Genomic DNA, 27,601 nt, shown 5'->3' on the forward strand with positions numbered 1-27,601 from the left:
TAACAACATAACATGTATTTGCAAAATTTATTAATTCTGGTAGATAATATTTGTACAATTGACGGTGAAATTTCATTATAAACTTAATTATACATTTTCTTGGCCCTAGTGACTAGTAATAGACAAATTAAACATTTGAGAAGTCCAAGAGGAACAGATGGTTTTTTAATAACTAGCATGAAATGTGACCTAGATACCAAAAATATGTGTTCGAAATTTCTTCAAATTAAACCAACTTTCAAAGTCATCATTAATAAAATACATACATTCTTTTTAAAAACAAAAGATTTCCTTCTTCGGCTTTTTTTCATACTAATAAAGAGATAATAGCATAGCTACTACATTTCAGGAATCCAACAGCAACATAGTAGGTGGATAGGCTGAAATTTATGTAACCAGACCAAATTGATAATTCCGGTTGAGTTTCGAAATATGGTGAAATTGCCACTCAATTGTATTTAACTCTTATAATCAAGAAGTCCTGAAAGCACTTAAACCCAAAGCCCAAAGTTTGCATGGGGCTGTTTTTATGTTGTTATTTAGTATGAGGAAAAAGGGCAAAGCTGATGAACTGGTTCGAAGTATGGACTCCACTAGTTGACCTGGATCCCTTCTTCAGAACTGAGAATATACAGAAAAGGCGAGCCATTGACACATGGTTGCAAAATGCTCGAGTGATGGAGAGATGCTCCAGGATAGAAGCAGGCTAAAGAGAGTTTATCGAGGGCCATTCAGCCAAATTTACAGCAGATGTACTAAGCCACAGCCGAAAGGTTATTAGCATAATAGCAGGACTGCTGACTGGATATGGTAGGCTCATAAAGTATTTGTCAGGTGGGCATGATATAAGAGCTGATTTTTTTGCTGATATTATCTAGAGGATGAGAAGATACATTCTGCACCTTATGCAACTCCATAGTGCCTTACGCCTTTGCCGCCCTATTTCTATGAATATACCGCTACCTTGTAAGAAAACCGTCATATCTCAAAAAAGTGAAAAATGGACTGTTAGTGAGCAGATTTTAAATATTCTATATTTTTTGATAACGCCATAAAGTTAATTTATGCCTATGGCCGTCAAATGGTAGAAGTGTCGACACTGTTGGTTCGACATTTTGCATAATACTGTCATATTTTGAGATATGCCTTCCTTTCTCAAAAACACAATAAGATAATACAATACTTTCTGTAAAGAATAATGCATTATTTTGATTTGTGTCAGTCTTGTAGAGAAGTTAAGCTTATGTTTAAAATGAGTTGTAGTATTCCTTTAAATTGTCAGTACATATATAAAAAAATTATTAGAACTTTTTGAATTAAAAAAAATGTATTTTTTCTAAGGTTGTTTAATAAAAGATGTCTGTATAAAAAGTGTTCTTTGTGGCATTGCAAGGGAAAATAAGTGTCGTCCTGAAATGTGTAAGTGTACCAAGTGATACTTAGCCAACAAAAAATATGAATAATGATTTGAATCAAGTGAACATTGTTTTTATTACAATGCCACTCAATCTAAACAAGTTCATGGCAAACAAATATTAAGTTATATATAGATATTTTTTAATGCTTAATATATTTTTTACTTCTATTAACTAAAATTATCCCCTCTACGTTCCTTACATTAACACCTAACCAATTAAATCACAAAAATAAGATTAAAGATATGTACAAATTAATTTTTCTAGGGTCCGATGTAGTGTTATATACATAAGCCTTAGGGGTACATATTTTTGTTTATACACATTTATAAAATTCCAAATGCTGGTAATGATTGCTTTTATGAGATATCAACGTTAATTTCTCTATCATCATGTATGTGTAGTATTTTACCTCAACTCTTTAGCACCTGTGTTATCAGCACATGACTTAATTATTTATTTTATAGAGTGAGAATTTAAAACAAATGCTGTATAGTAATAGATTGCAAATAAAGCAATATATGATCCCTATATTTCATAAAAATCATTTGCACAAAAAAAAGTTAAAATAGACTTTAAATAACAAATAATTCTAAGTAAATAAACTTTTTGTTTCAATGAAGAAAACCCATAAATTTGTGTATTTGAAAGGACAAAAGTAATTCTTATAACAAACTGAAATACCAATGAGCAAATCTCCATCTCAAAAATACAACAAGAAAGAATATGTAAGACAATTTCTTTATTTATGATTTCCCTACTGACTTATCGGACAAAATTTAAACCCTAAGATAAAAATACTACATTTATATGTATGGATATTGTATATGAAAAATTTTATTGAATTTATTTTTTTTATTTAAGACTTTCATAACGACTGTTCTTTATGTTCAAGAAAATAAAACTTTTTTGTAATACTATATGTAATATCTATTCTATTCCAGCCGTTTAAAGAGATTGTTCAAATGTATTGAGTTAACTATAATTTAATTTAAACAATACGAAAAATTTAGTGATAAAATAATCCAGAAAATTCATTACATCCCCGCTAAGGACTTAATTTATTCAAATTTTTGAAACAGGCTCAACCATTTGTTTTAAGCCATTAGTAGCCAAGTCAGAAATAGAATGGCTAGCCAGAGAAATATTTTTGACAAGAATTGCTCTTCCATGTGCTGTTGTGAACCGTGAGCTGCTGCCGACGGTCGAGGATCTCCGAAGTTGAATGTGGATGTGAAAAATCCGAATGGAAATGCTCCTATGCCGAAAGACATATGAAAACTATTGTCTCCAAAACCGAAACCTAAAAAATATTTCATTATTAATGAAACGAATCCTTGTTACACATGTTACATAACTAAGTAAATACCAAATGTAAATTGAATCAGAAAAATAGTTTGTTTTATGCATCTGTTTAATATAAGCTATTGTGTATTTTGGATAAACTTGAAGTTTTGTTAGGAACTATGTATGACACTTCTATAATATCTAAACCATAGAATAATAAAACAATCAGAATGCCCACTCTGCTTGGCGAGATAAGTACGCGCATGGACGTATAAATAAAGTACGCGCATCTCGTTCGCGCTAACGAAATAAGCCATGTTTTAAACGGAACCAGTGAATTTATTTTATCTGGTGTGCGTTAAAAACTCCTGTGGTAGCGTGTGTTAGGGTGTTCACTGTTTGGGATTTGTGTTATATTTAAATAATATAAATGTAAATTTATTATTGATAATATATATATATATATATATATATATATATATATATATATATATATATATATATATATATGGCTCCCTGGATTTTTTTATTCTTTGTGGCACCGTTTCAAAATCCCCTATACTAAATAAAACTAATGTACTAAAGTTTATTCGTTTACCAAATTCCCATCAGTAAACATGAGCACGTGTTGATATTCGCCGTCTCATTCGTCAAAAGGCTATTAAATATAATTTATTACCGTAAGCGAGACAGATTCTCATGTTACAGATCCCAACTTGCCATCATTTTAAATTCAAATTGTATCGTGTTGATTTTTAAGTTAATATATTGTGTTATATTTATGTTATAGTTATTGTTAAGTTATTTTCTGGTCGTGTTATTTTTTAGAGTTTAGTTTAATTGTGATATAATGATTAAATTTCAAGAAATTCTTACACTAACAGTTTCAATTGGCGTAAACAGATGTTTCAACTGCTCTTGTTAGCTAAGAGGGATGAAGACAGGTTAGTGCAATTTGTAAAAACGTGTGTGGCAGTCCAGTGGGACTGCCGGTAGAAGTTATACTTCTATACACGTGTTCGTCGTTACAAATTTATATGGGAGTCAATCTGCACAATCATTACATATGTAATGCTATAGGTAAGAGAGAGCAGAAAGAGAAACAGAATTAGGTATATAGGTATATGGTGCATCGTTTGCTGTATATACATTTGTATAGTACATTTGACCTGTAATAGGAGTATAGTAAGTGAATATAATAATACAATACAAATTAAAATACAACATTCATAAGTATTTAAAAATGACAATATGCATAACTTACTTACGCATATGTTTAATTTACCATGATAATAATATTAATAAAAAAACAATAATAATATTAATAAATATTAAATATATTTACAAAAAGAACATTTTTATTCTCGGGAGAGAAAGAAAGAGAAAATATATCTTCTTTCTCTCTCTCTTACCTATATCTTACATATTTAATGATTTTGCCGATTCGCTCCCATACAAATTTCTAACGTCGAACGCGCGTATAGAAGTATAACTTCAAAAACGAAATAAGTCCCACCCAAACAACTCTTTTCTGAACCTTAAAACTTGAATTCCTAAATTTTTTTGGTAACTGAACTAAGCCTCAGTTTTATTAATAGCGTCTTGGCGCCATTTTGTAATATACTTTTAAATGGGACCGTGGAGAAATTAATATATTATTTGAAAGCACTTGTATAAAGACTTGTGGCTCATATATTTTTTTTAACTACCCCCAGCTTTCTTAAGGACTACATTAAAACAATTACGAAAAGCAATTTTTATTTTCTTTCAACCGGTGGCTGTTAATTTTAAGTTAATTTATAGTCAACAAAAACGTTTAAATTCAAAAATATTTACGAGTATTTGTAGTGATTAGATAAACTTCACATCCGTCTAACACATATAGTGCTACATAACATAACAACAGCATTTGTATATTATTCTGCATATTTTTTCATTTTTTTTATAACACCCTGTCTATTGGTTGCAATATTGAGGTCCTTGCATTCCTTCTTGTGTTTTTATTTGTGTTTTTTACACTTGGAATAAAAATGTCCTTATACCATTCAGTAAAACAATTTGTATTCATGCACGACCGTTTTGTAAATTACAGTCAGCTGTTTAATATTTTTTAAATCGGATTTGTGACGCTCCGGATTACCGGCGCTCAACTGTATAGGAAAAATAAATACATACTATGTTTCTACCGTAAAATTCACGTAAAAAACTGTTATGGCCTTATGACAAGATATTAATTGCCATTTAGTTCATGTTAATTCTATAATGTAGGATTTAAAAGTTATACTACTATTGCATAATGCACAAAAATTAATAAAAACAAAAAGTCAAGTCAACATACAAATAATGTCCTGTAACTTTTTTCCTAAATGATATTATATTGGTAGAACATACAGGAGTTTTAAAATGAACAGAACCGAATCTGAACAGAATCGTGATTCATCGCTGAATGCTGCATTACGTCATTCTGTCACCCAATGCTTGTCCGCAGTCAAAGGAAGTACTAGTAATAGTCGTGGGCGGAATGAAACCAGTCCAAAGGCTCGAATGCGACGGTATAGCGTACGCATACCAACAGGTCTACTTACTACTCCAAACCATTGGTCAGCAATGTGACGCGTAATAGCAAAACGGTCTCGCAGAGCCAGTAATTTGAAGCGCCTATCTTGACGCTCTGTGGTACGCCTAGGTTGACCAGTTGGTCTTCTTCGTGTTCCTCTACTTTCGTTTGTCCACAGACGATAGACACGCATAACCGCCATTGCCAGTAGGATAGTAACCGAATGTATGAAGCCTGTCCCACTCAACCTTCTGAATAAGCCGGCAGGTTTCTTATCACCCAAAGAACGCAGCGCAGCTGCTGAATATGACGAGAAATTTAAACACACCATCCCAAGAAGAGACGCCGCCCGATAGTAGCCTCGACTGGAAGATTTGGAGAACATTAAACCGTATTAGAACTGCAAACTACTAATGGCGATCTGCGCGAATGTGGAGAACAACTGTCAAGCACAATATGTTCCTCGACATATACCCTCAACATGGTTAGTCAGCGATCAGCAGCAATCGACGTGGCCCCCTTACTGGGGTCAGAACCTCAACTATAGTTAGATAGGAGTCCGGGCTCGAAAAAGTAAGTTTACTTGGCTTATATAAATATAGTGTACACACCAATCACTTTTCTTAAACATTAAAAACTTTAATATCAAAATCATAATTAAACAAAAGACGCCACATTGACACGACATAAACACTAATGAATAAGAATTAGGATATGACATACTTAAAGTTCAAAATAATAACAGCCGCATGTAGAAATTACCATGTCTATTTTATTTTAGAAAAATCGTTCTCACTGGAACTGCCGGTGTTGGTTGTGATAGTAAGCGGTGGGGCATCTTTCCGCAACTTTTCAGCTATCCATATTTCTTTCTGAAACGCAACGACATGCTGTATATAACTTTGTCATGGTTCAGAAAAGACATTGCACACGTACACGTGCACAAGCACACGTTATTTTTTAAAGTCAATGTTTCGGGTAGCAAAGGAACGTTTACCTTTACTTCAAACCATCTCTATCGGATAAGCCAAAGTTTCGATGTTTTGCTTCTCGTATAATATCTACATAAATGTTTGCTAGATGCAATAGCTGCGTATCAATTCAAATAATTTTAATTACTACCACATTAAACTCAAACTTTTGGAGGTTTGAGATCAATTTATTCTTAAAACAAAACTCGAAAGACCGTTGTTCATTTGGCCATGGTAGTCTTGCCTGAATTTTTTTTGCTAGAAATATACATTGAGCATTTGGTAAAAAACCTTTGTTAAAGTCAGATCCAACATGGAACAGACCGAATCTTAAAGGTACGCCTGCATTTGACCGAACGGGTCAGCAACGGAACACACCATGACGATCGACAATTTATTGTATTTTGTGTATTCAAATGAATCCACGCGCAGTTTACGGAAACGTAACACAACACTACTGACTAAATTATTAATATATTTTCAGTGGGTATAAGGAATTGTACGATTTTGTTTACAAAAATTATTCCAATCACGATAGGATAAATTATTGTTGGAAGGAAATATCAGAGCAGATGAGGCAACCACGTACGTACAGTTACATAGTAATATATTATTAAATTCTGATTAAATCAGGAGATAAAATAGCAAATTCATTTTCCGTGTTTCGGTTTTTACAAATTTCATGGACCCATTTATGTTTGTTTTTGGAAGTTTATTTTGTTGTTCCTCTTCCTCGTACACCAAAGAGACAATAATCATGTTTTGATCCATCTTCCATGAAATATGCAAATCCGCTGACTGAGCTGACGACATTTTGTCGGTATATGCGCGTTAAAGCACTTAATTCCGAGCTGTAGCGGTGCGTTCCGTTGCCGGCCGGTTCGGCCAACCGCGCGCGTTCCTTAAATCTCTTTGTTTTGAATATTATTTTAGACCAGTAGTAGTAGTAGTCAAGCCTTTTAGAAACATATTTACTTTATTTAGATAGATAGATAGATCTTTATTTAAATAGAAAAACCTAATATACATACAATATAAAGAAAATACACTATAAATTTTTGATATACTGTTTAAGTAAAATTTTGAAATTATTGAGACTAGTACATTTTTTTACAGATGTTGGTAACTGATTAAATTTAAGGAAGCTTTTAAAAAAGAGCGAATTCATCGTACTTTTATACATATTTCTAGGTACATATATGTCATCTAAACCTCGGGTATTATAAGAATGAATACTTTTGTTGAAAGAAATGAATTCTTGGAAATATTCAGGTGATAAGCCATTTACTAATTTGAAGATCAAAATCATTGTGAAATAAAACAGTCCATTTTCAACAGAGAACCAATTTAGAGTATTTAACATCGTCCCATTTGGGGACGATGTTATTCTCATTCCACGGTTCTGTAATTTTTGTAACATGTTAAGTTTGCTAAGGTTAAATAAATATAAGATTGATGAGCAATAGTCAAAATGAGGTTGAATAATTGTTTTATATACTGTTATTTTTGACTCCATTGACAACTTTTGAGATATTCTACTCAGAAAATAAAGTTTTTTTGATATTTTTTTATGAACGTACTCGAAGTGACTCTCAAAATTCAGAATATTGTCAAGTTGGAATCCCAAATATTTAACTGTTGTGACAATTTCAATTTTTTCATTATTAATATTTAAAATTATGATTTCAGAATCGAGCAAGCTATATTTATGTTTGGTTGTGAAAACCATTGCATTTGTTTTTTTTTTTCACATTCAACTTCAGTTTATTCATTTTTAAATATTTATTAACCATATCTAAAATAGTGTTCATTTTTTGAATAGCTACATCAAAATTGTCATCACTACAACAGATTAGAGTATCATCGGCAAAAAGATTAATAAATTCACAAATTACAATTATATCGATATCGTTAATGTACAGAATAAATAAAAGGGGTTGTAATACCACTACCTTGAGAAATCCCTGTATTACTATCCATTTCAGATGACAATTGGTCTTAACGTACGTGCCCGTCTCAGACACGGGCGCGCCTTACTGGTAATTTTGTACGCGCTCGTCTGGGACACGGGCGCCGGTTAAATTTTATCCATAAAATTTTTCAAGCCTTGCAAACGGATATTTGTATAAAGAGACATAAATATATCTAAATTATTTTTCTATTATAAAATAGATGACTCACTCAATATTGAGTTACTTTAAAATATATTTATTATCTCATAACTTGCAATTTGCAATCATCATCATTTATAACCAACATTATTGTCGAACTTTTGTTTTGATACAAGCCTTCTGTCTTGCCGGTGTAAAGTCGTCTGAAGTCGATATTTATTGTTTTTTGCATTTGAACTAATTTGTGCCTTATTTTCAACATATTATTATATTGTTTGGTAAGTAAATTTTGCATATAACATTCGGTAGGTTAGAGTAATGTGTATATTTTTTGTTTTACTAAATTTCATTATAATTCATCTAAAATACAATATTGTGTGTGTGTGTCAATAATATGTGTTGGAATATTTGTATTGTTCATATAAATTATACTACTATTTACCTATTCAAAGTATTTCGTCTGAACAAAATTTTTAAATTTCAACGGATTTGCATACCCCCCCCTACCCCCCCCCCCACGAAAAATAAAGGTTTTACGCCATTGAAAATATTTTTTTTATTCAATTATAACCAAAACAAAACATTTTTACTAAAAAAAAAATTCGATCATTTTTTGACCATAACTTCAAAATTAATGTGTACGTTAAGGGGTTAAATCGAACTTTCTGTTTGCGATCTTGTAAATAATTTTCTAACCACGCACTACTGTACCTCCTATACCATACTGTTTAAGTTTAGAAATCATTATTGTCCTGTCAATGATCTCAAAAGCTCTTTTTAAATCAAGAAATACGCCGACTACGTACTTGTTTTTATCTAAATTACTCTTTATGTGACATAATGTAACTTGTAACGCTGATTCACAAGAGAATTGTTTTCGAAAACATTTTGATTGATTATTAATTAAAATTTTATTTTTTGTTACATGTTCTAATACCTAATTGTTCATAAACAGCAATTCCTAATATGTTCTCTAGAGGAGGTAAAGTATTGAATGGTCGGAATTCTTCAGATTTGATAGTGTTGGGTATTTTTTGAATACGGGTGATAGTACTTATTTTTAATATATCAGGAATTCTACCCGTAGTAAGAGATGTATTAATTAATTTTAACATAACGTGCCCAATGGTTTCAAAAACTTCCTTTACTATTCTGCAATTTAACGTTTCATGTAGTGAGAATTTATTATCTAAATTGCCAACAATTCTTCGCAAATCCTGCATAGAGCTCTTCAAATTTTTCAAAATTTAAATATAGATTACTACATATTTACATTACACCATATTTCAGAATTATCAATACTTTGAACAATACTTTCAATGCTTTCAACAAAATACTCATTAAAACTGTTAACTTACTATTTCTATGCTGTTTGTTGACCGTTTTAGGCCAGTAATAGTTTAAAAGCATACAGTGTCTGGCATTTCTCGACTTTTATCACTGATTAATTTTTTTAAAGTTTTCTCCAGATTTGTTTTGGATTGTTTCTATACCTGTCTATTTTGTTAAAATAGAACCGCTCTTTTTTTAGCTTTAATATATTTACTACCCCATTTCTATATCTCTTAAAAACCTGCCATTTATGTTGTTTTTCAATGACGTCAATACATTTTTAAAAATCTTTATAAGCCGTATCACGTTGTTTAATTTGTTTAAACACCTCATAATCAAACCAAGGTAATTTTGATTGAAAATGGCATGTTACAATTGGTATTATGCCATTGATTACATTTTCACAATTTTGCAAAATTTCCTGGTAAATGATATTAACATCAACAGAATCTAAATTAAAGTGACACATGATAAGATTAGTTTTGATTATATAAATTTCTAAACTTGGATATATTACCATCAGTATATTATAACTATTATTATTGGAGATATTTACTGAAATGACGGAATGATCATTAATTTTTGGACAATCTTGAACACAAGCACTTATATTATTTTGATTAGAAAGCACATAATCTACCAAAGTTTTACTAGTGTCAGTAATACGGGTAGGATCACTAATATATTGTTTTATCCCATAAGCCATTTACGATATTTATATAACTTTCCTTCAACTTTAAAACAAAAACTTAAGGTAAAAAAAATAAATTAAGAATTACCAAAAAAAAAAGACAAAATTCGGCACGTGAGGAGATAAAGATCTCGCTTTTAGTAGCTAAAATGATTAAGAATTAAGAAGAAATTAACAATTAAGCAGAAAGTACGACTAAAAGACGATGACACCGTCGACAATTACGAAGGCATTCAAAAAGACGAAGAAACAGCTGGCAATATACATAGCAAGAAAGTATGTTCCGAAAAAATTAACAGATCATGGGTCTGATGAATTAATAAGAAAATAAAGTAATACATTACATTTACATGAATTTTGACAAATCATTTAAAAAACAGGGTATAAAAGTATCTTACCCGGAAAGCTGGTTCCAGGCTCAGGTTCGGTCCTTTGTCCAGCTGGTCTCGGGGGAACTTTCTCCCTGGGATCTTCTTGTTTGGTACTGCCTCTTCCATAGAGTGGTACCACCTTTTCTTTGCTTATGGCCGCTTTGCATACCGGACAAACCTGTCTGTTCGGTCTGGTTTCCAACCACTGATGAAGGCATGGCCAACTACAGAAAAACTAATTTTAGGAGTATTATTTATAGGTTCCTAAAACGGGTAGGTAAACCGTTATTTCAGAATAGGAAGCTTATTCAATGATCATCAAACAGATACAAAACTTATTAGTACTAGGACCAAATCTGCTTTGGCCTTATCTTAACTCACTACACAATAAGGAATAACGAATACTAAGAGTATAATAGTGATCCACTTATATGGCTTGTCATTTAAGAAATCTATCCTATAAGGAATAATATGTATTGTCGTTAAATGATTTATAGCGCGTATTACTCTTACATAGGTACTCCATAATGACACATCTGTCGTACAGATATTATAATAATCGATTAAAAAAATTATTTGCTAATTGAGACACTTTCTTTAGTATTTTTTTTGTTGTGATAAAAAGGTATATATGCGTCTATATTCGTTGCTAATACATAATATATATTTGCAACGTGGGTGTTAAGACCGCTTTACAGCTCGCAAGAAAACTTGCTGCAATTTGTTGCATGACTAAGTTTCATGTAAGTCTATTACAAGGTCTTTATGTGTGATTTTAAAGATTGCTACTCGGCTTGCAATGTAATTAATGTTGAAAATTTTACCAATAACCTAACTTATAAACTTTTGTTTTTTTTAATTACTTATTGCTGTTTATTTAACACTATTTGGAAAATTTCGAAATGCCAAGACTATTATATTTTTATAAATCCGCTTCCAGTGATTATGACATTTGATATTGTGGAAAAATCAAACTTCCTACAAATTTCCCTAGAGTTGCATGAAAACTTGCAGAGAAAATGGCACCAAACCGATTATCGCGCAATTGCAAGAAGTTGCAGGAAATAAAAAAACCCGGTGGTTAGTAATTATTTTTCAGGACCTCGCTAACGATACATGTTGGAAAGGACTCTGATAAAACCTTGCATTTTGTAGGACAAATATTTTTTCGGCTAATTTGGAAGAATTAACAAAAAACAACCAGTTAATAATAAATTTTTGAGAGTCGTCAAATCAACATATTTCATCCCTGTTATCCCTGTTAGCTACCACAAAGGCAAATTGTTATAAGGGCAAAAGTTGGGCGTCTTATCAAAATGAAGTTACTCACGGAAAATTAGCTTGTTACTAATAAAGGGTGAAAATGGGCCCGGGATCCAGGACTATAATAAAAAATTGTAATGTTAGATAATAGTTTTCACAGATAACTTCACTAATAATAATTTATAAAAATATGCCGAACTTCATTAAAAGAAACAATACACACTTTTCTAAAAACTGCCGTTTAATTTGCAAACAATCTAGCTACTCTGATTCGAATTCATTTAAAGTTCCAATTGAATTAAAACCATTGACACAGATTTTACATTATGTAAATCTAATACAAAAACGTCAAGCAACAGTAGAAAGAAACATGTTACACCATACATCAGTAAATATATACAATAAAAATGATTTATTACTCAAATTTAGAAACAGAGTTTTTGTAAATTGACTAAATATTTCCAAATCAGAATTTAGTAATTAATACAATTAATTATGTCAAATACTTAACCGTCTTTTTCCTCGAGAGTCGCGGAATTTAAAAATAATTAAACATCTGAAAACCATTATAAAATATCGAGATAATACCGAGATAATATCGAGATAATATCGAGACAATATCAAGATAATTGCGTCGTAGGGTTTATCGTGTACAAGAAACACCGAGATAAAATTATAAAAATAGAGAGCGTAAACTCAAGAGTTGTGTACCTCATATTAAAACTAAACGGGAGATACTCTATTAAAATTATCCAAGTGTATGCACCCACAATTGGCCATAGCGATGAAGAAACCGAAAACTTTTATGAAGCCATACACAGCTATAGAAAAAGATAAAATCCACCACATAATTTTAATGGGCGATTTTAACGCTAAACTTGGATATACAGAATATAACGCAGAAGTAGCCATGAGCTCATTTGGATAGGGAGAGCGAAACCATAGTAGCAGGTATGCTACTTAACTTTTTATTGCATTATGGGCTCTATGTCACGAACTCATTTTTAAAAAAGAACCAACAACGTAAGTGGACGTGGGCTAGTCCACATGGCATAACGAAAAACGAAATTGATTTCATAATCACAAACAGAAAAAATATCGTCCAAGATGTCACAGCTCTTGGTTCATCTCTGAACGAAAGAACATAAGATCTTATACGACAATGATAACGGCCACATAACAGGGATGAAAGCCGAAGTAAGAGAACAAATGCTAAACAAATGGCAACAAGAATGGAAGGCACAGACAGAAAAAGCACAATGGAAAAAGCACAATGGACAAAGACACTAGTTCCAGATATGAAAGAGTGGTAAAAAAGTAATTTAAAAGAACAAATTACTTTTTTTACATAATTCCTGATCAGACACGTCTCATTTAGGTCTTCTACATATCGCATAAGGAAAACTGAAGATGATTTATGTATAGAGTAACATCGAATAGCAAAGCAATCGGGGTAGCGGGTGGCACTCCTTTACGATCCCGGTAGAGGATAGGCTACTACAGGGCTTGGTGACCCTGCCCCATGCTAGCCCCTGACATCCCTCCATCTCATTCGAGGGAGTCGGGTCCTTATACCCTTTCCTATCTTTCCCAATTCATCCTCACCTACATCCTTGTCAACTCGCCAACCCGCTCGGCAAGCGTGGCGTTTTAATTGCCATTTTCCCTTCAATATATCCATGTATACATCGAGATTCAAAAATAAAGTACCCCAGGTGGGTAGAGTTTATAACTCAGAATCCCACTCCAATATGGACTGCCTCACGGATTCTGGGGGAGGCAGAAGATCGAAAATACATGACAATAATAAACAAATTAATTCTCAAAAATTTAAATTTGCTACATACAACATTAGAACCATGAGAACGAACGACCATCTAGAGGAATTAGAGCAGGAACTAGGGGCTATTAAATGGGATATTGTAAGCTTATGTGAAACGGGACTTCAAGGAGAGGAAAAGACCACCCTAAAATCTGGGCACACTTTATACCAATATAATTCAGAAGAGAACCACGGTCAAGGAGGAGTGGCTTTCATGGTCAACCGAAGAATAGAACACCAGATTGTAAAATACTCAGCAGTGTCGGAAAGAGTGATATATCTTGTATTAGAACTGAATAAACGATATAGCTTACAAATAATACACTGCTATGCTTCAACTTCCACTGCGGATGACGAGTCAATAGAACAACTCTACGAAGATATAACGCGAGCTAAAGACCTAGAAAAAACACATTATGTTATCATCACCGGAGGTGATTTTAATGCAAAAATAGGGCGGCGAATACCAAGCGACTCAGACTACATAGGAAACTTCGGTCTAGGCAACAGAAACACCAGAGGAGAGACATTAGCAAATTTCATAAGAACCGAAAAAATGTTTTGCCTGAACACGTTCTATAAAAAACAAATACAAAGAAAGTGGACATGGCGTAGCCCGAACGGCCAGGTTAAGAATGAAATAGATTTTATCCTTTCCAGTGATAGATCAGTATGTAAAAACATCGAGGTGCTGAACAAATTTAATACTGGCAGTGACCATAGACTAGTTCGTGCCGATATACATATTAACGTAAAGAGAGAAAGACGAAAACTATTAACAACAAACCCTTTACCGACGGCAGACATCCTAGCCAGTAATAAAGAGAAATATCAAGAGGAATTAGCACGGAAACTAGTAGCAAATACCTTTGAGCACAAGAATATAGATGAACTAGCTGAGAAAATAACTAAAGACATACAAACAGTCACTAAGAAACTTTGTTGCAGAATAAGAAAACAAAAAGAAGCTAAACTAAAACCCGAGACTCTAGAACAGATAGAGAAAAGAAGAAGAACGAACAGAGATAACCCGGACTATAAAGCGCTCAACAGAAGCGTTAAGAAAAATATTCGAAAAGACCTCAGAGCTTATAGAACAAACCAGATTCTTGAAACCATAGAGAACAATAAGAACATGAAAGTACTAAAAACATGTAAATCCGCTGGCAGGAATAAAATCATAAAGATAAAAGACGACCGTGGAACATTGTGCTCGCATAAGGAAGAGATCGTTAGAGAAATCCGAAAATTTTACGAGAAGCTGTATACTTCTACTATTCCGAACCCCGGTATACCAACAAAACATATCTTATAATGTGGGCTCAGAGGATCTCCCTGAAATAATAACATCAGAAATTAAAGCCGCCCTAAAACAAATGAAAAATGGGAAGACAACAGGAGAAGATAAAATTACTTCAGAGATGCTAAAAATGGGAGGCACTGCATTAGAAGAGGCAATGAGAGCATTACTGAATAAATGCCTATTGGAAGGACAAATACCAAAAGCATGGAAAAATGCGGAAGTCATTCTACTCCATAAAAAAGGAGACGCCGCAAATATAGAAAACTACCAACCAATAAGCTTGTTGTCACACCTTTACAAACTACTAACCCGAATAATAACAAATAGATTGACAGCTAAGCTAGATGCATACCAACCGGTGGAGCAAGCAGGCTTTCGTAAGGGTTTTAGCACTATCGATCACTTGCAAACAATCCGGACAGTTATTGAAAAAACAATAGAGTACAACATACCACTACATCTGGCATTTGTCGATTATCACAAAGCATTCGACAGTATCGAGAAATGGGCTTTCTTAACAGCATTGGACGACGCCAGAGTAGATTCAAGATATGCTGCCCTCCTTAAGAATATATACGATGATGCTACTTTTCACGTAAAAATAGATGATGATCTGGAAACTATGAAAATAGACCTTGGCAAAGGCGTGAGACAGGGTGACACCATCTCACCCAAGTTATTTACTTTGGCATTAGAAAATGTCTTCAAAAAACTAAATTGGGTCGAAAAGGGATTAAAAATAGATGGAGTATATCTTAACCATTTGCGTTTCGCAGACGACATAGTACTAATAAGCACAGATATCCATGAACTAAAATCAATGCTACAAGATTTAAATCACAAATCGAATCAAATAGGATTAAAAATGAATCTCGACAAAACAAAGATATTAAGCAACAGCCTAGAAAACATCACGATAGATAACATCAATGTAGAAAAGGTAGAACAATATATATATATATATATATTGTTATATATATACAATATATATATATATATATATATATATATATATATATATATATATATATATATATATATAGTGTCATAGGTTTTTCGTTTTAAGTGCATTGGGATTTTTCTGTCTTTTAAAATGAAGCTCAACTTCCCAAAAGCAGCCCATGATAATTGTGTCCTTTTAATTTCTAGGGTTTGATTTTCCTTTTCGTTTTTAATTGCATGTCCTAGATATATATATATATATATATATATATATATATATATATATATATATATATATATATATATATATATATATATATCTAGGACATGCAATTAAAAACGAAAAGATCAAACCCTAGAAATTAAAAGGACACATTTTAATTTCTAGGGTTTGATTTTCCTTTTCGTTTTTAATTGCATGTCCTAGATATATATATATCTAGGACATGCAATTAAAAACGAAAAGGAAAATCAAACCCTAGAAATTAAAAGGACACAATTATCATGGGCTGCTTTTGGGAAGTTGAGCTTCATTTTAAAAGACAGAAAAATCCCAATACACTTAAAACGAAAAACCTATGACACTTGTATACTACCAGTTGCAACTTATGGATTGGAAACTATGGCAATAACAAGAAAAATGGCAGAACAATTAAGAGTAACTCAACGGGCCATGGAGAGGGCCATGTTAAATATAAGCCTCAGAGACAAAATTCCTAACACCGAAATACGTCGAAGAACTAAAGTAACCGACATCATGGAAAAAATAGCGACATTGAGATGGCAATGGGTAGCACATGTAGCAAGACAAGACACCAACAGGTGGTCTCATAAAGTGACATTCTGGAGACCTCGAGAAACAAAAAGAAGCGTGGGAAGACCCAAAAAGAGATGGATAGACGATATAACAGCTGTAGCTGGAAAGTAATGGATGAGAATTGCAAAAGATAGGGAAGCGTGGAAACAATTGGAGGAGGCCTATGTCCAACAATGGATGAATGAAGGCTGAAGAAGAAGAAGAAGCAAAGCAATAGATATTCCATTGCAACGTTTTTCACGATAAACAACAAGACATGAGAACAAGGCTAGGAGAGACAACGCCAGAGAATATAATGACTGTAGCAATGCAAAATGCAGAAAACTTGAACGTGATAGTAGACCTAATAACAGAAATAATAAAAAAAAAGGAAACACGAGAGAGAACGAGACAGGATTGGAGGCGAGAGAGTGGCAGAAGACTGCAAGGCTTTTATTCCTCATTGTATGGAACAATTCAAATAAAGAAGTCATAAGATGAACTACCCTTCTCACTGTCGGCATTACTGGCATTGAAAAGAGAGAGGGTCAGCAGCGGGGCAACCGAAGTAATTTTAGCTGAGAAAACGTAACGGGTGCCTGCGGCTGGAAATGAGGGAGTTTTAGTGAGTAGGCAGTCGCGGTCTCATGATCGATTCGCTTGGCTTCATGGGTGTCTGGATCAGGCGAGCAAACTGAATTCCACACACCAGGAGAGAGCACAGTACCCAGGTTTCTTGGGATCCCGCGGTCTGCCCTGACAGTCTAGAAGGAGGGAAGCATTCTAATAAATGGACATCGATAAAAGATAAAGTAGCTTATCAGAACTTTATAACATCAGAAAGAAGACAACACATGGGGGTGACAAACATACAAATAAATACTGCAATTGAAAACACTCATACAAAATATAGGGGAAAAGGGAAAAATAAGGAGGATAAAATTACCCAAGTTATGAAAGATCTTATAAATAAAGGAAGAGAATTAAAATGTAAATATACAGAAAATTTTGTGGTATTTAGACAGTTAAATAAAGATACCTCAAAATCAATTCGAAAAGATAGCAGATATTATAACACCAAAGACATAGCTCAAGCCATTAATAAAAATAAAAGTTTAAAGGTCCTACACCGAAAAAAGACTGGAGGATCGAAAAATATTTGCAAACTTGTAAGTAAATAGAGTAGGGACAAATCAAGGGATAGATTTCCCGGTAAGTCTATCTAAGGATGTGACAGTTTTCCAGGCGGAAATAACTGCAATCCATCACTGCGTGGAAGAAATAGAAAGGCAGGAAAGAACGTTCTGTTCAGTTGCTATCTTCACAGATAGTCAGGCAGCGCTTAAGGCACTCAATTCCGTAGAGGTCAATTCTAAGCTAGTATGGGATTGCGTGTGTGCCCTAAATAAACTAGGAGACCGTAGCAAGGTTACGGTAGCCTGGGTACCGGGGCACGAGGGTCATAAGGGCAATGAAAAAGCAGATGAAATGGCCAAACAAGGCTCATCATTGCCATTCATTGGACCGAAACCCTTCTGCGGAGTTGCTAAATCAGTAACAAGAACGGCTACAAGGAAGTGGGTAGCTCGCAAATCGCTGGAATGGTGGAGGAATTCACCAGGACAAAGACAGGCGAAACAGTTCATTACAGAACATTCGCCAAAATTTACGGCAGACCTAATAAGCAAAGACAGGAAAACAGTCAAGGTCATAGTAGGTCTTCTAACAGGGCACTGTAAGCTGAATAGGCACTTGAAGCTGATGGGACTATCAGACGATGACCTGTGCAGATTCTGTCAGAGTGTATTTGCCGGTGCAGAGCACCGGCAAATAGCTACATGGAAGGTACAGTCTCGAAGCTACTAGACTTTATAAAAAGGGTCAGGCTAGAGAATGTTATCTAGGACTAGAGGACCACAATAGATCTGAAAAGGTCGCAGTGGAATAGGCCGAAGGGCCACCTCTCTTAATCTAATCTAATCTAATCTAAGTAAATAGAGACACATTTAAACAAATAAGAAAGATATTTTAAAAATTATTAATAAAATTAAAGATTTTTTACTCAGAATTATATAAACGAGAAGAACTTTCAGGTCCTGATCAGAATCAATTACCAAAAGTTCAAAATGTAGACTCAGAAAACATCCAAGTTATCACAACAGGGGCAATAAAAAGGATTCTGTCTGATATGAAAAACAATAAATCATCTGAAGATGAGATAGTCATTGAAAAAATCAAAGAAGGGAAAACATAGATGGATGTTTTGAAAAAACTGTTTGATGCTTGTTTGACTAGAGGCGTAACCCTCTCCCAATGGCATAATACAATAATAACCATAATGAACAAATAATGTCACATAAAGGTGACATATCAGATCTAAAGAACTACAAACCTATTAGTTTGCTCTCCCATATATACAAACTATTGATGAAGATAATACCAAAACGGCTTGTGAACAAATTATATAGTTACCATCCTTGCAAACAGGTTGGGTTCTGCTCCAGATACGGAACACATGATCATTTACAAGTTATTAATATAAAGTGCACAGAATACAACACGTGTATCTTTCTTATATTCATATATTACGAAAATGCATATGATACTATAGACCACCATAAAATGCTTCCAGCATTGTCTGACCATCGCTATATTACCTTGATAACGAGTATTGACGAAATAGGTACAGCTTGTATCTTGAATTGTATTTTGAAATTAAAAAATAAGTTCAAAAAATTGTAAAAGTGAAAATATACTGTATATAAATGAAGACACTCTATATATGAAAATAATATCAAAGAATATAGACGCTTATAGAAGAATCATTCACTGTTATTTTTGAAAGTGAACAAAAAGTGGGATATAGATAAGGAAAAGTGGGACGAGTGGAACGCACGTGTTGCACGTGGTACCACTAAGGAGCGGTCATGTCAGCTGTGGCTCTACCATTGCTTCTAAAATATGAAAGAGTGGGGCAATAAATGCAACTTTAGATATTTTTATATGTAGATGCCGCGTGGTCGTAGAATAGGATTAAATTTTTGCGTTTTATAAAATTTTTTAAAGAAAATAATATTATTTTACCTTTTAATAATTTAATCTTTTTAGAAAAATTATTATGATTCAAAGTTTTAATTGAAATATGTACAAATCTTAAGTATAAATCAGTTTAAGACTATTTTGTAATAATTTCACCAATATTCATTCATTGTGAAAATTATGTTTTAGATACTACTAGTTGTTATTTTAAAACAAGATTAAATAGTACCCATACAGCGTAAAAACTTTCACATATAGGTACTATTCATTAAAATGTACTGTTAAAGTTTATTTTGTTATTTCAAAAATAAATCAGGAATGCTTTTTGTTGTTATTGAAAAATTATGGATGAAATGGAAGTTTGGAAGTTTTGGCGAAATGAAAAATTTCATAATTTAGTAAAAAGTTTCATTGAATACTTTTTTTTTTAAATTGAAATTTTTTAAAAATGTTTCGTTAATTTCTGGGCAGAAAAACAGTATAATAAAAAGTTATGTGACGGTTTTTCGTTGTGTTGGAACAAACCAATTTTTAATTCAAAGTTATACAATTAAAAAAATAAATACTTTGAATATTGTAAACATCATACATTTTTAAGTTTTAAAATTAAAAATTTAAATTGACAATAAAGATTTTATTGTGGAAAAACAAAAAAAAAGACAACAAAAAAAAAGTTTGTAAATCAATGACATCGAAATTTGTTTCGGCGTAGATGCAAAGTTACCCGTTCGCACTCCTTTCCCACTTCCCCCTAACTACATATTTCATTATGAAATTTTCATGATAGTTTTAAGCCGACGGCCACGGCACCACGCTGTGAGTTTATGCAGCCACCCTCTTAAACCGTAACCAAATCGCCCATTTGAACTGCGCTTCTATACGCGTCTATATTCTTTGATAATATTGTTGGATATTAAAAAAATATATATGGTGAGGGGGTAGAGTGCGATTTTCAGCATTGGAACCATAGACTAAAAAAACTGGTAATGCCTATGTTAATATAAATGGAAAGGATCTTTAAAATCTAAACCACCTAAGATTTGTTGATAACATTGTCTTAATATCTGATAGCATTGATAAAACTACAAAAATGCTGAAAACACTCTATAAAGTGTCAAATAACCAAGCATTCACCCACTTGGATTGACATTGATTTTGTATTTTACTGAAAAACTGTGATGTCCACCCACTCAGATGGTCAAGTGTGTCAATGTACTAATATTTTGGTTTTCCCACAAGAAACTGAATGGTATTTGTTAAATAATTGTTCTATGATAATAAATAAAGAAAATATGACCCTGGCACTCGTGAGCAGTTCATAAGATTTTGTCTTGGCACCAGTGAAGGGTACCCATGTCCACCCAATTGGGTGTACATGGCACTTAACCTGTTAAGACATTGTGTGTACAATTAAAGGAATTTATAAATTAATGATAAATTTTTCTAACTAATTGTCCAATTAATATTAAAAAAATAGTGACTAAATTTCTTAATACAAGATTGGAATAAACTGCCAAAAAACCTACCTACACAGTATCTACACTCATAAATGACATTATAGTTATGGACTATTAACAGTGATTATTCAGAATAAGAGGAACTATTAATTTGAATAATAAATGATTTCTGGAAATTTCTGTTTCTTTTATTCTTTATACATAATGTTGTTTGTTAAAAAAGCAATTAAAAACTAATTTCAATGTTTATCCATATCTTTATTTATGTACATTTTCAAGCTTTAATAAATTCTAGAGACATATAGAATGAAAATTGATATGCACATAATTGTTGCATTTAAAAACACTAGAAAATTAAAAGTAGTTTGTTTTAAATGTTCACAAAAATTACCAATATATCTTCATTATCCTTCAAACTAATCTTCTAGATGTGTGACTATTCTTTAATTTCAGGAATTTTTTGCATTACTTTTTGATATACTGCATCTATTAAAACTCCTTTTTATTAGTATTTACTTGATCTCACTCTACTATTTTTTCTTGTCCTTATCATATCCTTTTTGGCCACAAAACAAGCATTATCTTGCAGATAGATAGTGATGCTGACGACAATTTTTGAAGGTAGTTGGAGTAAGTATTAAAATTAGTTTATATTGCTCATATAAGTGAAAAGACCAGCTAATAAAGAAAAAATATGAGGAAAACCAAACGCAGCATTATTTTTCTTACTGCCCTTTCAACTAGTGCAATTATTGTACATGTTTAATTAATAATATATACACATTTTCACTTTACACTTTCAAATGACATAACAGTATATAATAAATACCAAATATAACAATTAATAATAAAGATTATTATATATAAAACCACGATTTTAAAATAATTAAAATATTATGATAATAATATTTATGTTATCAGTTAGACAAATTCTAACTCTTATTTTCTTAATTTAAAATAAATTTAGATGGGCAACTTAAATTTGGACAGAATCTTCTTCTTGCAGTACCCATATCCCAATGGAACATCTGTAACTGTCATGCTTATAATATTCTTATGGTGATCTCAGTCTTATCCTATGTGTAGCAATTGGTTTGCTGTCAGACCTGTCCACTGTCACAAATTCCTCAACTACGAATTTTTTTTCCATCCTATCCATTTGTTTCCTTCAATTATACCATTGAGAATTAACCAAACAAACTCATATCTTGGTCTTCTGATTATATGTCCAAGATATTCTAGTTTACCCCTCTTAATAATATTTAATAGAGTTTGTTGATGTCCTATTCTTTGAAGAACCTCCTCATCCGAATTCAATATATAAGTTTCATACATAAACATTTTGTAAACGTTTTATGAATTTCCAAATTCAGTGAGTTATTGGATAATTGAAGCCTGAATTTTTCAAATGTGTTTGGTTTCTACATCTGATTTTGAAGGAGGGATCTGAATATTGGGCAAGGTAATTGAATCTTAGTACTCCTTCCGACTTTTGTTGGTTTAATCAGCCAGGTTGGGCTGATATCCACTTTACTAGCTATCTGGATTTAATTTTATAGATGTTTATTGACAGTTCCCAACTTGTGAATTTTATGTTAAATCTTATTGATTAGTACCTGCAGAATACCATATTGAATTATTCAAACATCCTATTGCACTAATTTATATTTTATTTCTCCTTCTGTAGTTAATATAACCATACACATTCTAACGCACCACCATAATATATTGTTTCACTGTGTAAAGTAATTTATTAAATAGTACATGTATAAGATTATCATTCATAGTTTCTATTTGTAGCATTTACAAATTCTTTCCCCTGGTATATGTATTAAATTGAAATCCCCTCATACATGCATTATAATAACGAAGAATTTTTCCATGTTTCTTAGTTCGTATCTTTCAAGTTAAAACCCCAATAATATTTCGTTCTTTTCACGTCGCCAAGTCGATAATAAATCATTTTATTGTTTGTTTATGTCACAGGCGCAAATTGTTCGATATTTTTTCTTTGATCATTAAACCACCCGATACTGTGTTTTCAAATTAATACAATTCCCGTTTGTGTAGTCAGCTTAGGTCTGGATCCAAATTCATTCGTTGAATTTGTAACGTTTTCTGTTTTTGTCCCTTTTCATGGAAATCTTTGTCTTACGTTATGGAAAGTGATTTGAGTGGCGGTTGATGGTAGCAGTTTAATGTGTATGCAGTCTAATTCTACCTGTTCCTGTTTTTTAAGAGGCAGAGTCCAAAGTTTTGTGTTCAGTGCCGGCTTCAGCCTCAAATGGTCGGTCCAATTCGCAGTGTGAGATGCAGTCCTTTTGTTCGTGTCCAGAGAGTTCAACTCCAGTTTCCAACCTCAGGAACTTAAAGTTATAAAATGAAATCCAGGTAACTTTTTGTGTATGAATTTCAAAGTAAGGTAGAATTTTTTTTTAAATAACAATAATTGCTTTCATGCAGGATAAAAATTGTAATATTTAAAGTTGTAAATTTTATGGTTTAACTTTAGCTGTCATTTTAATTGTTGTTTTAAATTTAATGTTAACTTATGACAGCTCGTTTTATTATTTTTGATATTAATTTGTTTTGTTTTAAAAAAATGTTAACCTCCATGTAATAATAGTTTTGAAAGTTTTTTGTGGCGTTTCTCAATTGTAAACAGATGGGACATATGTAAGTCTTTTTTATATTTTATTTTGGTATAAACCCATGTAATTTGTGTCATTATTTTTATGGTAAGACACTGTTTGTGGTAAGACACAATAAATGTTAAATTTTTTTCTTAACATTTCGTTAATTTTTTTAACTAACCCTTTTTTGAGTTTCATTTGAAAAAGATATGTTTTTCATTTTTAATTGTTATTTCGATAGTTACAACTAGCTGTTGTAATAGTTATAATTAGGTACCTCGAAGTGGCGTCATTTTTAAATTACTAGAGGTGTTTCCTGTTTCCTTTCTGTGTTTTGTATTGTTTGTCTCAAGAGATTCATGTTAGTATCCCTTTGTTCCATTTTTCTGTAGTTGCCCCAATCCAAACCCCTTGTCATTTACTTATCCACGACCCCAGCTCTCCTAACAAACCCTGAGTGCCGTTCGCACAAGTTTCGATTATTTTGCTTGCCCTATCTCCGGCCCAATAATTTCTGTCCCCAATTTTCAACCCCATAATCTTACCCTATGGTAGAGGAAATATATTCGTTACATATTATTACATGATCTTTTACTTCCCAGTGTTAATTCCAATATTCTTGATTCAAGGTAATTATTGTGAACAAGGAGTAAGCAATAAAATAATTAATGTAATGTAAAGTAATGGAAATAATGTCCTTAATTCTGGTGGTAAATGATGAATGGGATAATAGTGGGGATAACTAACTTGTATTAACTATAGTTATTCTAATTTATTAAACCTTAATACACAGAAAAGCATTTCATTTTATATCAATCATATACTCCATTCGCTTAGCTCGGGCATATTTTGACAGATTCATTGTCGGAAACCTACAACACAACAATTCCTATTTCTCAGTATTAATAGCTCAAGTATCCTACTATTGCAGACTTCTCTCTTTAAAAAAAGAAGAATTATTCTAAATAGTGGAAGTGTATACAAAGCCCATCAAATTTTGGGTAGTATATATTTAAAAAATATATTTTAGTTGATATAATTTAACATAACTATTTATTACATGGTGCAGATAAATAAATATTGATTGTCGGTAATTCGCAAAGTTCTATTTTATTTACTATTTAGTTTGCTTACTATTGATATTGGCTATGAGTACGTGTGCTTGGTTGTATAGTAATTTCCAGCCACTTTTAGGCTGTCAAAAAGTAACTAACTTCGCAAAAAAATAATTACTAAATTCACTAGACTGTTTGGACTGGGAATAGCGAACCGAGTATAACTGAAAACCTGCTTATGCAAAAAAATGCTGCTAATAGGCTTAATATTATAGGAGTATTTATTTAAACTTTTTAGTGGTATCTACCAATTTTTAAATAAAACTTTATTGTAAGATATAATTAATGATTTCCTTCATAAAAGTACATATAAAAAAGTACTCGTAAACCAGTTAGTCCATAAACTCTTAAAGAGTAAAAATTTTAGTATTATATTTTGAAATCGATTTTGCTACCATTTTGTCAAATGTTGGTTACTATCTTTAGGTTTAGCACAGCAGAAAAGTGAGAAGGAATTTGTTGAATGTTTCCAACAATGACTGTCAAATATTCCTAAGCTGAGTGAACTGACTATAACATTTTTAATATACTCATGTTCATGAGTCAAATTATTTTTTGATTTCTCCTCTTTTCTATTTGGCTTTTTTATTCTTATAATACATGAATGAAGATTCTCTATAAATAAAACTTAAGTATGATTACCAATATTTTTACATAGTTGGTACACAATACTGGTAATCTCACAAGACAATTTAATATCCATAAAAAATCTATTCAGGAAATAGATTAAACTTGCAAAATGTAGAACAAAAACTACTTGCATAAGCTTTCTACATAGTAACTAAGTGTAACTACCACTACTATATAAAGAAAAATTCAAGGTATATTTTGATAAAAATTTAATTCAGTCTTATTTTATTTTTGCTGTCTTTTGGATACATTAAAGCACTTGACATAGTTTTTTTAAATGAATAAATAATTTTCAAGCAAGTTGTATATTTTAAACAAAACAGTTAATTATAGATAATATTTATCAATAAGTATATAGGTACATAATTTTACAATAACATTTTTGTACTTACCAAAACAGATGGCCACACATACTAACAACAGCATCTCTAGCTGTATCTAAACAAATATTACATTCAAACATAGAATCATCCTTTTTCTCTTCATCTTTAGTATTGGAATTTTGACTTCCATCGCCGGTGGAGTCTCTAATATTTTCTTCTGTACTCGAAGCCATTTCTTATCGCACTGGAATGTTCTATTTTTACTAAAAATCCATTAAAATGACGTGGCCAAAATTACTTTAATTAATAAAGGATACTTTGCAATTGACCTTTAGTTTTAAACGAAAAATGATTGTTGAACTATCACAATACTATATAATTCTCATTTGAATTTGGTAATTTTGAAATCAGGTGATACAGCTACACCACAAGTCTATTTACAAATATTTGTAATGATAAAAATCAAGTGTCAGAATTTATGACGTTTTTCCTTTCGAATTGTGTCGCAAGATTTGACGTATACAATTAGATTTACTTATTAAGCAAATTTTATAGATATTTTTTAAAGTTAAAAATTTAACTTTTACACAGCACGTTATTAAAAATGTTATGTATATGTATAATAAAAACAATCTATGATTGTATTTAAGTGATTATGTCATGTCATTTATTTCTGTGTGTCAGTGTCAGAAAAATGTCAAATTTCAAATTATGGATTATGCCACAGAATAATAAACGATCACAATGCTCACTCTGCTTGAAAAAATAAGTATAGTTCGTCCCAAACCCTTCTTTCAGTGCGTCATAGTTGATCGAATTCTCTCTAACACATTAAGCTAAACTCCATTCGCTTAGTTCGGGCATATTTTGACAGATTCATTGTCGGAAACCTACAACACAACAATTCCTACTTCTCAGTATTAATAGCTCAAGTATCCTGCTATTACAGACTTCTTTCTTTAAAAAAAGAAGAATTGTTCTAAATAGTCGAAGTGTATACTAAACCCATCAAATTTTGGGTAGTATATATTTAAAAAATATATATTTAGTTGTTATAATTTAACATAACTATTTATTATATGGTGCAGATAAATAAATATTGATTGTCGGTAATTCGCAAAGTTCTATTTTATTTACTATTTAGTTTGTTTACTATTAATATTGGCTATGAGTACGGGTGCTTGGTTGTATAGTAATTTCCAGCCACTTTTGGTCTGTCAAAAAGTAACTAACTTCGCAAAAAAATAATTACTAAATTCACTAGACAGTTCGGACTGGGATTAGCGAACCGAGTTTAGAAGTGACAGAAAAAAACGTGAGTCTGTGATTATTATACATAGAACTTAAAAAATTATTTATCGTAAAGCTAATTCTACTTACGGGTGTATAATTGGTTGGAGTTTAGAATACGCTAAATAGATATCCAATCGATCATGCGCATAAATATAATTTGACGCAGAAGGTCTCGATCTTGACAGTAGTTTCACAACGTCAACTGATAAAATAATTGTCATTCCAGGTTAGTATTATCAGACATTTTACA

General features: G+C 32.1%; 1 protein-coding gene across 1 annotated transcript; it reads right to left on the bottom strand.

Moving 5' to 3' along the window:
* Positions 1-26,721, bottom strand: LOC140437398 (E3 ubiquitin-protein ligase RNF185-like). Its single transcript, XM_072526909.1, has 3 exons — positions 26,128-26,721; positions 10,763-10,959; positions 1-2,718 (listed from the first exon to the last, which is right to left on the bottom strand). Exons 1-3 carry the CDS (start codon positions 26,289-26,291, stop codon positions 2,513-2,515), a joined length of 567 nt encoding a protein of 188 aa, XP_072383010.1. The 5' UTR covers positions 26,292-26,721; the 3' UTR covers positions 1-2,512.
* Between the last annotated feature and the right edge of the window lie 880 nt (positions 26,722-27,601).

This window comes from Diabrotica undecimpunctata, chromosome 3 (genome assembly GCF_040954645.1).
Source record: "Diabrotica undecimpunctata isolate CICGRU chromosome 3, icDiaUnde3, whole genome shotgun sequence".
Classification (NCBI taxonomy): Eukaryota; Metazoa; Arthropoda; class Insecta; order Coleoptera; family Chrysomelidae; genus Diabrotica; species Diabrotica undecimpunctata.